This window comes from Prionailurus bengalensis, chromosome B3 (genome assembly GCF_016509475.1).
Source record: "Prionailurus bengalensis isolate Pbe53 chromosome B3, Fcat_Pben_1.1_paternal_pri, whole genome shotgun sequence".
Lineage (NCBI taxonomy): Eukaryota > Metazoa > Chordata > Mammalia > Carnivora > Felidae > Prionailurus > Prionailurus bengalensis.
The window spans coordinates 71,645,075-71,660,086 of NC_057355.1; the positions used below are offsets into that span (position 1 = coordinate 71,645,075).

The 15,012-nt window shown below is 38.1% G+C and overlaps 1 protein-coding gene across 1 annotated transcript; it reads left to right on the top strand.

Moving 5' to 3' along the window:
* The first annotated feature begins 9,226 nt into the window (after positions 1 to 9,226).
* Positions 9,227 to 10,207, top strand: LOC122467913 (olfactory receptor 11H4). Its single transcript, XM_043554488.1, has one exon. The coding sequence runs from the start codon at positions 9,227 to 9,229 to the stop codon at positions 10,205 to 10,207; it is 981 nt and encodes a 326-aa protein (XP_043410423.1).
* Positions 10,208 to 15,012: the final 4,805 nt, after the last annotated feature.

Sequence of the window (15,012 nt, forward strand, 5' to 3'; positions counted from 1 at the left end):
TGGACCTAAATGACCCAAGTGACACGATTGAGTGATGACATTTATTCAAGAAAAATATAAGTGCAGAATACAGACCCAGATTATTTTAATTATTCTAGCTAAGAATATTTATTAATGTATCAGTTATAAAATGCATGACTTTCCAGACTGCATAATGTCATGGCTTTAAGGGTGATCTTAATGATTTCAATTGGTGACACAAGGGATCAGGGAAGTTCAGAATTTTCCACATCACACTTCACTGTAAGGCTCCTCTTTGGTCTGTGACTGGATCATGTTTGGCAATATCAAGCATTGAGTAATTCCTCTGTAGCAGGAATTCAGTGTAACCCAGAAGTCAAAGAATCCATGAGGAAAGAGGTGTAAAAGGAGGCAATATTTGGTGATTAATGTCTATGAGGATTGCGATGACTTTGTAAGCCATGTGGGAATGAACCCACCAAGTGGGCGTGTTCAGTCATGTTTTCCCTCCTCGAAATGGCTGATCATCTGCTCTGTGGCAGAGCCGAACACGGCTAAAATAAGAGAGAGCTGAAGTTTTTCCTGCCCTGCTCCTCATCGCCACTTTGCCAGTCATTTCCAGATGTCACTTCCCTAACATGCTGTTTCCCCCAAAGAGCTGGTTCTGACTGGATATACCTCCTGGTTACTAAGGATGGACTTTCCATACTTCCTCATCCTCATCTCTCTCACTTCCTTGATTCCCAACCCTCTTAGTTGCAAAGATGAATGTCCTTACATTCTTCATGTAACTTGAGGTGCTATTGTTTCCACAACCACATAAAAGAAGGCAGAGCTAGAAGACACACCTAAGAACTCTCCTAAACTTGTATCTCTTCCAAACCTACCTCCTCATAGAACTGGCAGGTCTGACCTGAAATCTTCTGTTTGCACTGCAGCAAGAGGCAGGCACGATGGAGGATGTGGCATCCTTGGCATCCAGCAGCCCAGAGAAGGTGTTTACATTGCTGGGCACATGACACTGGTTTGGAGAAAAATTGGCATATATGCTACACAACAGAGACTTATTTATGTTTCTCTGAAATCTGTATCTGATTCCTCCTAAGGGATATAGTCTCCTGGGACCAAAAGTGAGAATTCATGACAGAAGATTATCAGTTATATCCCCAATGTTCTCTTCCCTCAGGAGCCCACTGATTGGCCTTTGGGACTCAGTTTCCCACTGGTGATCAGAAACTCTCATGCTATTCTTAGAGCCAATATCTATTTTGTTCAATAGACAAATTACTCTTATGATGATGCAATCACTACAGCAACACCTGTTTAGCTGTAATACAAGTTTTTTGGTTATCTTTATGTTCCTTTATATTCAATTTTATTCATTTTTTTGAGATTTGGACTCTCTTATCTATCAGTTTCAGAGTTATGACATCAGATCTCTCATTCTCATTCCTGTTGACTCACTGAGTGGCATGAAAAGGGTTATTCCCTTTCTTTGGGAGCAGGCTTTCTCTCCCAGGTCAGCTCTGTTCTGCTAATAAGACACCAATAAGTAAAATTCACTGCGTGAGTTAACCTCACTTCGATCAGATTTTGCTTATGTATCCTGAAGCTGTGTTGTTAGGTATCTCCTACCTTTTTTTCCTGGAGAAATGACCCCTTTTGAGTCATATAGTGTCCTTCTTTCTGGTAATGTTCTTCATTCTGAAGTCTACTTTGTCTAATATTAAAGTGGCTATTCCAACTTCTTTTTGTTCAATGTTTGAATCATGCATGTTTTTCTAGTATTTTACTTTTAATTATTTTTATTTAAAGAGGACTTTTTATAGACAGTATTTTGTTGCATCGTCCCTTTTTTTCTAATTTATACTCTCAGTCTCTTAATTAGTTTCTTTAGATCATTTATATTTAATCTAATTTCCAATGTGATTGGATTAAAATGACCATTTTGCTCATTACATTCTCTTTATTCTATCTGTTCAGTTCTTTCCCTTTTTCTTTCCTGTCTTCTTTGTATTATTTTTTATGAATCTACTTTAACTCCATCACTTCCCTATTATTTTTATCTGTTTAAAATATTTAAAATTGTTTTTCTAGGGTTTAAAATATTTAGTCAGAGTCTAAATTCAAATAATATCATACTACTTCATGTGTTGTGAAAGAGACTTACACCAGTATATCCCCAATTCCTCACTCTCATCCTTTGGGGTATTTTTATGTTACAAATTTTGCTTTCACTTATGCCATAAACACAAAATATTGCTACCATAAATGTTTCTTTTATTCCATTCCCAATGCTTTTCATTTCTTTGGTGGATGCACGTGTCCATCTGGTATCACATTCCTTCTGACTGAAAAATTAAACATTATTCATAGTGCAAGTCTACTTGGCAGTAAATTTTCTCAGTTTTGTTTTTATAAGAAAGTTTATATTTCTCCTTCATTTTTTCCTGCTTTATTGAAGTATGATTGACAAATAAAATTTTTATATTTTAAGTTGCACAGCAAGTTTTTTAAGATATACAACATGATGATTTAATATATGTATACATTGTGAAATGATTACCACCTCAAGTTACTTAACACATTTCTCACTTTTCATACTTAATTGCATTGAGTCTATAGACGACTTTTGGTAGGATGGGCATTTTAATAATATTAATTCTTCTAATCCATGAACAGGATATCTTTCCATCTGTTTGTGTCTTTCTTCAACTTCTTTCATCAATGTCCTAAAGTTTTCAGTGTATAGATCTTTCACCTCCTTAATTAAATTTATCCATAGGTATTTTTACTTTTTGATGCTTGGCAGCAGGAGTGTTCCTGGTCTATGGCTGAGTTAAACAGCCATTTCAGGATCTACAGTTGGACCAAGTTCATAGGGCCTGCTTCAGGGACATGAACATGTGTCTACAACCCAGTCCCTTGGCATTACTAAGGCTAGAGCTGGGTCACAGGGCACTTCAGGGGCCATAGCCAGACTGAGGTTGGCAGGCACAGGCAAGTGTGACCACTACCATGTCCTTTGGTGGATGGATGGTGTTGGTGGTGAAACTAAGGCCAAATATAGTTTAGCCAAGTCCACAGAGAGATGGGGCTGTTTCTGAATCTATACTTAGGAACCAGGTTAGTGAGTCTGCCACCTGGGCATGGATCTGCCTACTCAAAATGGTCCTCTTTGATCATGGGCTGCACTGGGGTTTCACAATCTCTTGTACAGATCTCAAAGCTCCCACTTTGTCTCATGTATGGCTGCCAAAGTATTGTTACTAAGGATGATACAAGGCCACCATTACCTTGATACCAAAGCCAAAAAAGACACTACAAGAAAACTACTGCCAATATCCCCAATTAATATACATGCAAAGAATTTTCAACAAAATATTAGGAAACCAAATTCAACAATACACTAAAAGGATCATAAAACCATGATCAAGTGGGACTTATCCTTGGGACACAAGGATGGTTTGACATAAGCAAATCAATACACGTGATACAACACATTAACATAATGAGGGATAAAAATCTTATGACCATCTCAACAGATGTAGAAAAAGCATTTGAAAAAATACAATACCCTTTCTTTAAAAAACTCTTAAAAATGTGGGTACAGAAGAAATATACCTCAACATCATAAAAGCCATATATGACAAGTCCACAGCAAGCATCATACTTAATGGTCAAAGGTCAAAAGCTTTTCTGCTAAGATTAGAAACAAACAAAGGTGTCCACACTTACCATTCCTATTCAGTGGTAGTCCTGGAAGTCCTAGTCAGAGCAATCAGTCAAGAAAAAGAAATAAAAGATATCCAAACCAGAAAAGAAGGTAAATTTTTCTGCAGTAAGCATAAGAGACTGTTAAAAACTGAGAACAAACTGAGGGTTGATGGGGGGTGGGAGGGAGGGGAGGGTGGGTGATGGGTATTGAGGAGGGCACCTTTTGGGATGAGCACTGGGTGTTGTATGGAAACCAATTTGACAATAAATTTCATATATTGAAAAAAATTGTTTCTGCAGATTACATGATCACATATATAGGAAATCCTACAGACTCCACCAAAAAATTATTAGAACTATCAAAAAATTGAATAAAATTGCAGGATAAAAAAATCAACATATGGAAATCAGTTGTGTTTATATACACTATGAAATATCTGAAAAAGAAATAAAGAAAACAATCCCATTTACAATAGCATCGAAAACAATAAAATACTTAAGAATGAATTTAACCAAATAAGTGAAAGATCTGTACACTGAACACGATAAGACTTTGATGAAAGAAACTGAAAAAATACAATGCAATCCTTATCAAAATTCCAATGGCATTTTTTAACAGAAAGAGGGAAAAAAAAACTAAAATTTGAATGGAACCACAAAAGATCCTGAATATGCAAAGCAATCCCAAGGAAGAACAAAGCTGGAGGCATCACACTTCCTGATTTCAAGCTATACTGCAAAGCTGTTGTAATAATCAAAACAGTAAGGGTATTGGTACAAAAATAGACACAGAAGCGTACAGAACAGAATAAGAGCCGAGAAATAAACCCTTACAAATATGGTCAGCTAATATTTAACAAAGGAACCAAGAATACTCAGTGGGGAAATGGTGTAGAGTATCACTGAACATCAAGTTCACTTAAAAGCTACCCCAAGATTTTCTCATTGGTCATCACTGTCACCTTTTCCTAGGAATCATATTTTAAAGAAGTGGTTAAAAAGAGCCCTCAGTGATGCCACCTTACACCTGTCAGGATGGCTAACATTAACAACTCAGGCAACAACAGATGTTGGCAAGGATGCGGAGAAAGAGGATCTCTTTTGCATCGTTGGTGGCAATACAAGCTGGTGCAGCCACTCTGGAAAACAGTATAGAGGTTCCTCAAAAAACTAAAACGCTATGACCCAGCAATTGCACTACTAGGTATTTATCCAAGGGATACAGGTGTGCTGTTTCGAAGGGACACATGCACCCCCATGTACATAGCAGCACTATCAACAATAGCCGAAGTATGCAAAGAGCCCAAATGTCCATCGATGGATGAATGGATAAAGAAGATGTGGCATATATATATATGATATATATATATATATATATATGATATATATATATCATATATATATATGATATATGATATATATATACACCATATATGTATACATACACACAATGGAGTATTACTTGGCAATCAAAAAGAATGAAATCTTGCCGTTTGCAACTATGTGGATGGAACTGGAGGGTATTATGCTAAGTGAAATTAATCAGTCAGTGGTAGTCCTGGAACAAAATCATATGACTTCACTCATTTGAGGACTTGAAGAGACAAAACAGATGAACATAAGGGAAGGAAAACAAAAATAATATAAAAACAGGGAGGGGGACAAAACAGAAGAGACTCATAAATATGGAAAACAAACTGAGAGTTGTTGGAGGGGTAGTGGGAGGGGGGGATGGGCTAAATGGGTAAGGGGCATTAAGAAATCTACTCCTGAAATTATTGTTTCACTATACACTAACTAATTTGGATGTAAATCTTAAAAAAAATAAAAATTAATTTTAAAAAAAGAGCCCTCAGAAGAAACCTTTATTTTTTCAGAAGAAAAACAAAAGACTAACGATAAAAAAATTTCTTCTCGTGTTTGCACTGATTTCAAATTCCCCACTAGAAAATGAAATCAAAATGAAAACTGACAATTTGATTAGATTAGTCAATTAAATGACTTCTGCCATCTTGAATTTCAGTCACACAAGGCAGTTCCTATCTGGTACCGACTACCAGGTCATTACATTACAGAAAAATATAGTGAATTTAACTTTAAAGTTATTCACAAACATGTCTCAGTTTCAGAATTCAAATCATGGGCAAATTTTCCATTTATTTATTGCACTTATCTCCACTGAGGGTGATTCTTTAGTGGAATGCAATCTCTTCAATAGAAAGCATCCTGAAATTTACTCAGTATTTCCCCCTGGATTCTGTTTCACAACAGAGCTAATCTACTAGGAGCTAATCTACCAAAACCTGGATGAGCCTCAAAGACTGGAAAGAGGATGCACTCCAGGGGAAACATGAGGACGTCTTCGAGTTTTAGAGTAATCCCTGAGAGGGATTAATCCCTGAGATTAAACACAGCTTTACATGTTACAAGATCTCAGTAAACGCGTAGAGAATACGCTTCTAGAGCCTCCAGAAATTAAGGAAGTCCATAGAACCATATATAATGCCCTCACCTGGAGTTTTCCTCATCGAAGCCAGTGAAGAGAAGATGCCTATATGTTCAACTCCTCTGTGTCCATCCCTTTTTCCAAGCTGAGCCAGGAAATCCATCATTGTATGTAAGAAAAAGGGACTAATTGTCCATATTACAACGACTGCTGTGATATACTACAGGCTGCCTTTTACTCTGTAAATCTGATTAGTCATTTTTTCTCAGTAGTAGTACAGTGTGAACATTCCATATATGAATACGTGACATTTACATTCCTTGGGTAAAAAGTCATGCACCCTCTGTGAAGCTTATCTGTAAAACAAAACGTTAAAGTAGATTATCTGGACCATTTTTCCCCACTATTATTTTTTTATTATTAAGGACCATCTTCTGAAAATAATCTCACTTTCCAAGAGTAATAAGGTGTTATATTCTTCTCTAACACAAACTGAGAAGACAGCGTATCAAGCGAGGGACATTTGGAAGGAGGCTATTTAATCAAACTAGTATTCTTGAGGTGGCCATCCAAGAATGCTGAGTTGATTGGTTGGTTAGTTTGCTTGTGTTAGAAAGGAGGTATGGAGGGGCGCCTGGGTGGCGCAGTCTGTTAAGCGTCTGACTTCAACCAGGTCATGATCTCTGGGTCCGTGAGTTCGAGCCCCGCGTCAGGCTCTGGGCTGATGGCTCAGAGCCTGGAGCCTGTTTCCGATTCTATGTCTCCCTCTCTCTCTGCCCCTCCCCCATTCATGCTCTGTCTCTCTCTGTCCCAAAAATAAATAAACGTTGAAAAAAAAAAATTTAAAAAAAAAAAAAAGAAAGGAGGTATGGAAAGGCTAGGATTGTAGCTCATATAATGATTTATAAATGCCAAAAACGTGAAAATGGCATTTTTTAATGGTATAAAATGGTAAATACACCATTCTAATGCCCTACCTATTCCCAGCAAGTACTTTTGGAGGCTTTAGAGGGTAGAGTGATACAGAACTTTATGAAGTCATCAGTTTATTTCATCAGTGGTTAAAATAAAAATTGATTACCCTGGCTTTTCAATTACATTCCCAACCTTTGATTATCCTATTATACTTACCAACACCTTCACCAAAGGCTACAGGAAAAATAATGTTTCTGCTAATAAATTTTACAGGGTACAGTTGCAGAAAAAAATGAAATTAAGTGTGAAGTTGTTGATTATAATGGAGAGTGTCCTGAAATGTTATTCACATTAAGAAGGCATGGCATGGCCCATTGTTTCAGAAAGAATATAGGAAGCACAGATCTCAGGATTCTGATTCCTAGTTTGAATCTGTCAATCTGGACTTAGTTCCTGACCTGTAGCAGGGAAATTGATTTATTTATGCTTCATAAATAACAGTCTGGGAATTGTCCATTGAGCACCTTATCCAGTGAAGGTGGTTAACAAATATATTTCAAGTTCAACATTGATTAGAAAACTGTCCAACTTTAGAACTTGGGTGCACAAGCCTCCTTTTTGTGCTTCCTTAAAAACCACCAACAGAGGACTAGTGATACTAAAGTCCAGATCTTCTCTGTTCTTATTTGCTTTTCAAATTTCTTTATCTTCCATTCCTGACAGTTATATCTAGTGACCTCCACTAGACAAGGCAAGTGGTTTGACAAGTTTAACAAGAAAACTCAATATTGAAACTACCGTTTTTAAGATTCTTACTCAGTGCTTTCTAATATTAATTAATTGCAAGATTACTCTGTTGTTTAAACACAAAACTTGGTATCTTTTTGTTCAATTCTTAAATACTATTGAAAAGTACATGCCTATCCAAATATTTGAAATTGCCCTCTCCCTTTCAGAAAACATAATTAACTATACCAGATAAAATTGCAGATAAAAATGCCATTCAATCTAAGATCCCTTTGTTTTTATCATCCAAAATTATTTATTAAATGAACTAAAACTTTGCACTGAAAACATAATTTTCTTTATTTTAACTAGGTAGGATCTGAATATGGAAACTAAGACAGTTCATTCTGTATAGTATGTGTAAAAACATGAAAATAAACACTTGCAAATAGAAATAATTCAAAATATTCTTACTTATTCTTTAGAGCAAAGATATTTGATATGGTTGGTCTTTTGTATTTTTTTTAGGTGTCACTGAACTGTTGTGATACTTTAAAAGAAAATCTTTATGGGCACCTGGGTGGCTCAGACAGTTGAGGATCTGACTTCAGTTCAGGTCATGATCTCATGGTTTGTGGGTTTGAGCCCCACATGCAGCTCACTGCTATCAGCGCACGGCCCACTTTGGATCCTCTGTCCCCCTCTCTCTTTGCCCCTGCCCTGCTTGCACTCTCTCTATATATATTCAAAAATAAATTTAAAAAAACATTTAAAAGAAAATCTTTAAAGGAAAATTTAAGAACAGCCGGAGAAAGGCCTTTGCCACCTGTGGTTCTCATTTAGTTGTGGTGTCTCTTTTTTATGGGCCAGTCATGATAATGTATGTGAGTCCTACATATGGCATCCCAACTTTGATGCAGAAGATCCTGACAGTGGCATATTCAATCTTCAATTGAATCTTGACTAAGGTGATGTCTGTGACAATTAATTCACTTGATTAGACTATCCTGAAAATCCAATGTCCTGGAGTAAGTTTTATCTCCATGAGTAAGTCAACTAATTTTGTTCTTTTGCCAAGGTTTAACCCAATATCACACCAGCTGTCCTCAAAATCTTTTTTTAACAAGGTAAGCTGAGTAAGAGAAAATGGATGAGTTTGTTCATTGAAGATTCATAATCAGCTTTAGAAAAACAAACCAAAATCATAAAAGGTCTTCTTAGGGATCAAAGAAATCAAAAAAGAAAGAAATTTTTCACATTGTACCACTAATGTGGAAAATTCTTGCTGCACTGCATTCTAGCAAAAGAAAACTAAGATTTAGAACCACAATCAATTCAAAATAAGGTGAGATTTATTCCCATCTAGTCTCAAAATATCTCATATTTTCCTGTAGAGCTTAAGTTCTCTTCTCAGTTAAGTTCTTGAGATATGTAGGAAGCAAAGAAACTTGTGTTACCCTCATGTTTTTCTTCTTCATAGGTTTAAGACCCATGAACAGGTCAGCAACACACATTCACCTTGTGACTGAGTTTATTCTCCTGGGGTTCCCTGGTTGCTGGGAGATACAGATTTTCCTCTTCTCACTCTTTTTGGTGGCTTATGTCTTGACGCTGCTGGGGAATGGAACCATTATCTGCGCAATAAGATGGGACCCACGACTGCATACCCCAATGTACTTTCTGCTGGGAAATTTTGCCTTCCTTGAGATCTGGTATGCTTCATCCACAGTTCCTAACATGTTAGCCAACATTCTCTCCAAAACCAAGACCATTTCATTTTCTGCCTGCTTCCTCCAGTTCTACTTCTTCTTTTCCCTGGGCACAACTGAATGTCTCTTCCTGGCAGTAATGGCTTATGATCGGTACCTGGCCATCTGCCACCCACTGCACTACCCCACCATCATGACTGGGAAACTCTGTAGAATTCTGGTGTCTCTCTGCTGGCTTACTGGATTCCTTGGCTACCCAATCCCCATTTTCTTCATCTCCCAACTCCCCTTCTGTGGATCCAATATCATTGATCATTTCCTGTGTGATATGGATCCACTGATGTCTCTGTCTTGTGCTCCAGCCCCCATTACTGAATTTGTTTTCTATACTCAGAGCTCCCTTGTTCTCTTTTTTACTATTATGTACATTCTTCGATCCTATACCTTGTTGCTCAGAGCTGTTTTTCAGGTCCCTTCTGCAGCTGGCCGGAGAAAGGCTTTTGCCACCTGTGGTTCTCATTTAGTTGTGGTGTCTCTTTTTTATGGGACAGTCATGGTAATGTATGTGAGTCCTACATATGGCATCCCAACTTTGATGCAGAAGATCCTGACAGTGGCATATTCTATAATGACTCCTCTCTTTAATCCCCTGATTTACAGTCTTCGTAATAAGGACATGAAACTTGCCCTGAGAAACATCCTGTTTAGAATGAGAATTAGTCAAAATTCTTAAGCCAAAAATGTCCATACTTCCAAATTCCAGTAAAGAATAAGTTGGAGATGTGAAAGGTTTTTTTTTTTTAATAATCTTTTAGTTCTTACCCTGAGTAATTAAAAGCCTTTCTTTTTCTACTGGAATTGTGCTCGGCTTACAAAACTATGCTGACTACTAAAACCTAAATTCACTGTATTCAGTGAACAAATTCAATATGCAGTGAAATTTTTCTAAAGCCTATCATAATTGGAGTGATAAAATGGGATTAATTTTTGAGAGAAGTTAGACTTCCCTGAAAGATATACCTTCAGTTTTAGGACAAGTCTAATGACCTTTACCAAATTATTAAAGGTGCAGTGATTTTTTTCAGTTTTTTTAGGTATAATTGATATACAAAAAGACTGCACATGTTTAATGTACATTAAAGGTGCAGTGGCTTTTAACTAGCCATGAGACCTTTCTATAATTTTTTTAATGTTTATTTATTTTTGAGAGAGAGAGACAGCATGGTCAGGGCAGGAGCAGAGAGAGAGGAAGACACAGAATCCGAAGTAGCCTCCAGACTCTGAGCTGTCTGCAGAGAGTCTGACATGGGACTCTAACTCAGGAACCATGAGATCATGACCTGAGTTGAAGTTGGATGCCCAACTGAATGAGCCACCCAGGCTCCCCAAGACCTTTCTATAATTTTTAACAGACACTCATTTTTTATTCCTAGTCCAACAAGCTTATCTAAACACAGTTTCTCTATATTAAAAGAGAGGGGCAAAACTCTCTTGACCAATAGGAACTCTTCCAACAAATTTTTTTAGAGATATAGTTCCTTTGTAGTATGTTGGAAATAAAACTTAGATACAAGCTAAAATATAATTTGTTGAAGTTGCATTTACATGTAAATGTACCATGTTGTGGCATAATTTATTTATTTACGTGTACTCCTAAGAAAGCTCCTTGAGGACAGGAATTACCTTTTTCCTTTGTGGATCCCAACCACACAGTAACAGAGAGGAAAGCAGCCCCTGGAACCAGGGAACTGGCCTGGCAATTATCACTCAAGGCTTAGTGCTGCCAGGAGCTGGCCTAGCACTACCAGCCAAGCCTGCTGTATAAACCTGTTGAACATAAACAACTCCACAGAATGCCACCCTCGAACCAGGTCACTATGTGAACATGATAGATGAAGACAAAACAAGACCACTCCATAATTATGTCTGAGCACGGACAAAATCAAGAACACAGTCCCAAATATAAAAAATGACCAAACATCCCCCTCTTTAGGCTAATATGAGTGACTGCCACCTCCTTACCCAGTAAAACTTCAGCCCAATTGCCTTCTAGATAAAAATTAAGATACCTAAACACAGGGGCACCTGGTTGGCTCAATCAGTTAAGCGTCTGACTTCAGCTCATGTCATGATCTTGCAGTCCATGAGTTTGAGCACCACATTGCGTTCTGTGCTGATAGTTCAGAGCCTGGAGCCTGCTTCAGATTCTGTGTCTCCCTCTCTCTCTCTGCCCCTCCCACACTCATACTCTCTCTCCCTCCCTCTCTCACTCTCTCTCAAAAATAAAGATTTAAACTTTTTAAAAATTTAAAAACAAAGATACCTAATCATAGAATTTTCTTCCACTTTCTGACAGCAATCAGAGAAAACCTCTATTTCTTTACATTCTCCCCAAAGTCAGTTAACACAAACCCAAATCATATAATAAATCCCTTCTAGCATCTTCCTATTGGATTCCCCATGTTCCTCATGGCATATTTCCCCCCTTGCTGCAAAAAGCCAATAAACTTATTTTTCTTCGACTACAGTATATTCTTGATGGCCTTTGCATGACCATGAATCAAGAACACTATGATACCTAGTTAGAACTCAAAATGCTTGTTGAATACTTTCATCTCAATAATTTTACTTATGAAAATAATATGCAGTTGTAACAAAGTTGATCAGTGGAGAAGTGTATAAAGATAATGTATTTCCCACCTGCATTCTCATCCTCACCAATCCTTCACTCTCCTCTTCAAAGTCAACATTCCTCAGTTCTCTGTCTGGCACTCAACACACTTCATAGTATGGCTCCACTAATCCTACTTTGTTTTCCTTCTCTTCCCAAATGAACCCTCAGCTCTAGTCGGGCTACTCAACCACTCCATTCTCTACCCTCTCCACACTGTTGCTTAGGTTACTCTTTAAACCTGGAAAGCCTCACTTTGCCTCCTGCTATGCAACTGGACACTTAGATTCTTAGGGTCTTATTTTGTAAAATAGGTATGTAACTTATATTTTGAAAACAAGGTCATAGGATTAAATGAGACAATTTATGTAAGGACCATAGCATAATAAAAGACACATAATAGATTCTCAGTACATGTTTGTTCCCCTTTCCTTCCTATCTTTCCAATCTGACCATGGATAGTTTGCTGGTTATTCCATCAGACTGTCACTGTGCTCATGAAAACCTTTGTTTCCAAATAATACATATGCATATTAATTTGTAACTAATGCATTAAAGTGCAAACTCTAGATTCAGACATTTATATACTGCCTTGTCTGCTAGCTATGACTTTGGGCAAGTTGCTTGAATGCCACAACTTCAGCTACTTCACTTGTAAAATAGGATAGTAATAACAGCTATCTCAAAGGGGTATTATGAGTCAATACTTTATTTAAAAACTAATTCAGTACTTTTTAAGCACTTTGCATTGTGCCTGGTAAACAGTATCACTCAATAAATATTTTTAACTCAATAAGATGTAATAGTATCTTTTTAAAATTTTTTTTAGTTTATTGATTTATTTTGAAAGGGGGGAGGGGCAGTGAAAGAGGGAGAGAGAGAGTCCCAACCAGGCTCCGGACTGTCAGTGCAGACCCAACACAGGGCTTGAATTCACAAACCATGAGATCATGACCTGAGCTGACATCAAGAGTTGGACCCTTAACTGACTGAGCCACCCAGGTGCTTCTAAAATATAATAGTATATTTTAAAGCCAGTACATATAATTTTACCCCATTCTATTTAAGACACAGTGTGTTCCACCAAACAAACATATCACAATTTGCTTATCAATTACTCACTTAAGACACTTGATTGCATCCAATATTTTATAATTAAAACAATGCTGTGACTTATGTCCTTGAATATATGTCTTTATATATTCACATCAGTATTCCAGAAATTAGAGATAGGATTCCTGGAATACAGGAAATGTATATTTTTAATTTTGAAAAATGCTTCTAAATAAGATATCTGCAAATAGTGTATGGCTCTTCAACAAATGGTGCTGGGACAACTAGATATCCACATGCAAAGAATGAAGTTGAACCCACATGCAAAAAATTAATTCAAAATGAATCAAAGACCTAAATGTAAGAGCTAAACCTATGAAACTCCTGGAAGAAAACATACATTTAAATCTTTGTGATCTTGGATTATGTGATTTTTAAGACATAATACCAAAAATACAAGCAATAAAAGAAAAAATAAATTAGACTTCATCAAAATTTTAAGATTCTTGTGCTTTGAACCATGCTATCAAAGTAAAAGTTCACAAAATGGGGAAAAAATATTTGCAGATCATGTATCTGGTAAGAGTCTATTATCCAGAATATATCAAGAACTCTTACAACTCAACAATAAAAACACAAATAGGGAGAGGAGTCAACATGATAGAGAAGTGGGGGGGGGGGCTGAAATTCCCTCATCCCTCAAACACAGCAGTATTGAGGCCAGAAGACTTGGAATTCCAAGAATCCAGGCTACAGAGTGGCAGAAACATCTCCAGGGGCCCATGGAGACCGCTTGGCAGGACAGAGGTGCATGCTTGAAAATTGAAAGAGATATGGGGCGCCTGGGTGGTGCAGTCGGTTAAGCGTCTGACTTCAGCCAGGTCACGATCTCACGGTCTGAGAGTTCGAGCCCCGCGTCAGGCTCTGAGCTGATGGCTCAGAGCCTGGAGCCTATTTCCGATTCTGTCTCCCTCTCTCTCTGCCCCTCCCCCGTTCATGCTCTGTCTCTCTCTGTCCCAAAAATAAATAAACGTTGAAAAAAAAATTTTTTTAAGAAAATTGAAAGAGATAAAACAGGCAGCATAGGCACAGACTAAAGGGGAACCTCTTCGGTGGAGAGACAAAAGTAAGAGAAAGAAAGGCTGTGGAAGTGCGGGATTGTATTTGGACAAGAAAAAAATTCTCCAGACCATGGACTGGGGTATGGAAAAAAATGGAGAGCCAGTCTCTAATGTGCAAACAGCCTTAGGAGTGATGGTCCAGGGTTGGCTCCACTTTTCCTGGACCACAGCCACCCTAGGGGGCAGGGGGAGCCAGCCCCTGGCTCAGTAGTCAACTCAGAGGCCCAGTCGGAGAGAGCAGTCCCCTCCCCTTGAGTGAGAAGAAGGTAGATAGCCACTCCAAAGACAAAAGACCCTTGAGGTGCCAGCCAGAGGCCCTTTGTCAGTTGGGTGGAGTGGCACTACTCCAGAACTGGGGTGGGAGGAGTGGAATCCTTTAAGAATCTCAGTGAGCACCTGGGAGCACATGAGACTGTGGAGTGGGACAAACCAATCCGCTTGTGCCCACGGGGCAGTATGAGGACTGCCTGAACAGTGTGGTTTGGAACACCTGGTCTAGGGAGGAGAGACTGGGGTATGCCATTTTTCTCCAGGTCACCAACATGGTGGGGCTTCATGAAACAGGACAGCAGACCCCCAGTGGAGATGGGACCTTCTTACACCAAACTCTGCCCCTCTGTGCCTGGCAACTTCCTGTCTACTGGAGAGAGATTGACATTGACTGAACCAGAAGGTCCCCTCCTCCAGACCAGA

What these genes read in the sequence shown, in the direction of transcription:
- LOC122467913 (XM_043554488.1), top strand. Translation starts at nt 9,227, where the DNA reads ATGTTTTTCTTCTTCATAGGTTTAAGACCCATGAACAGGTCAGCAACA.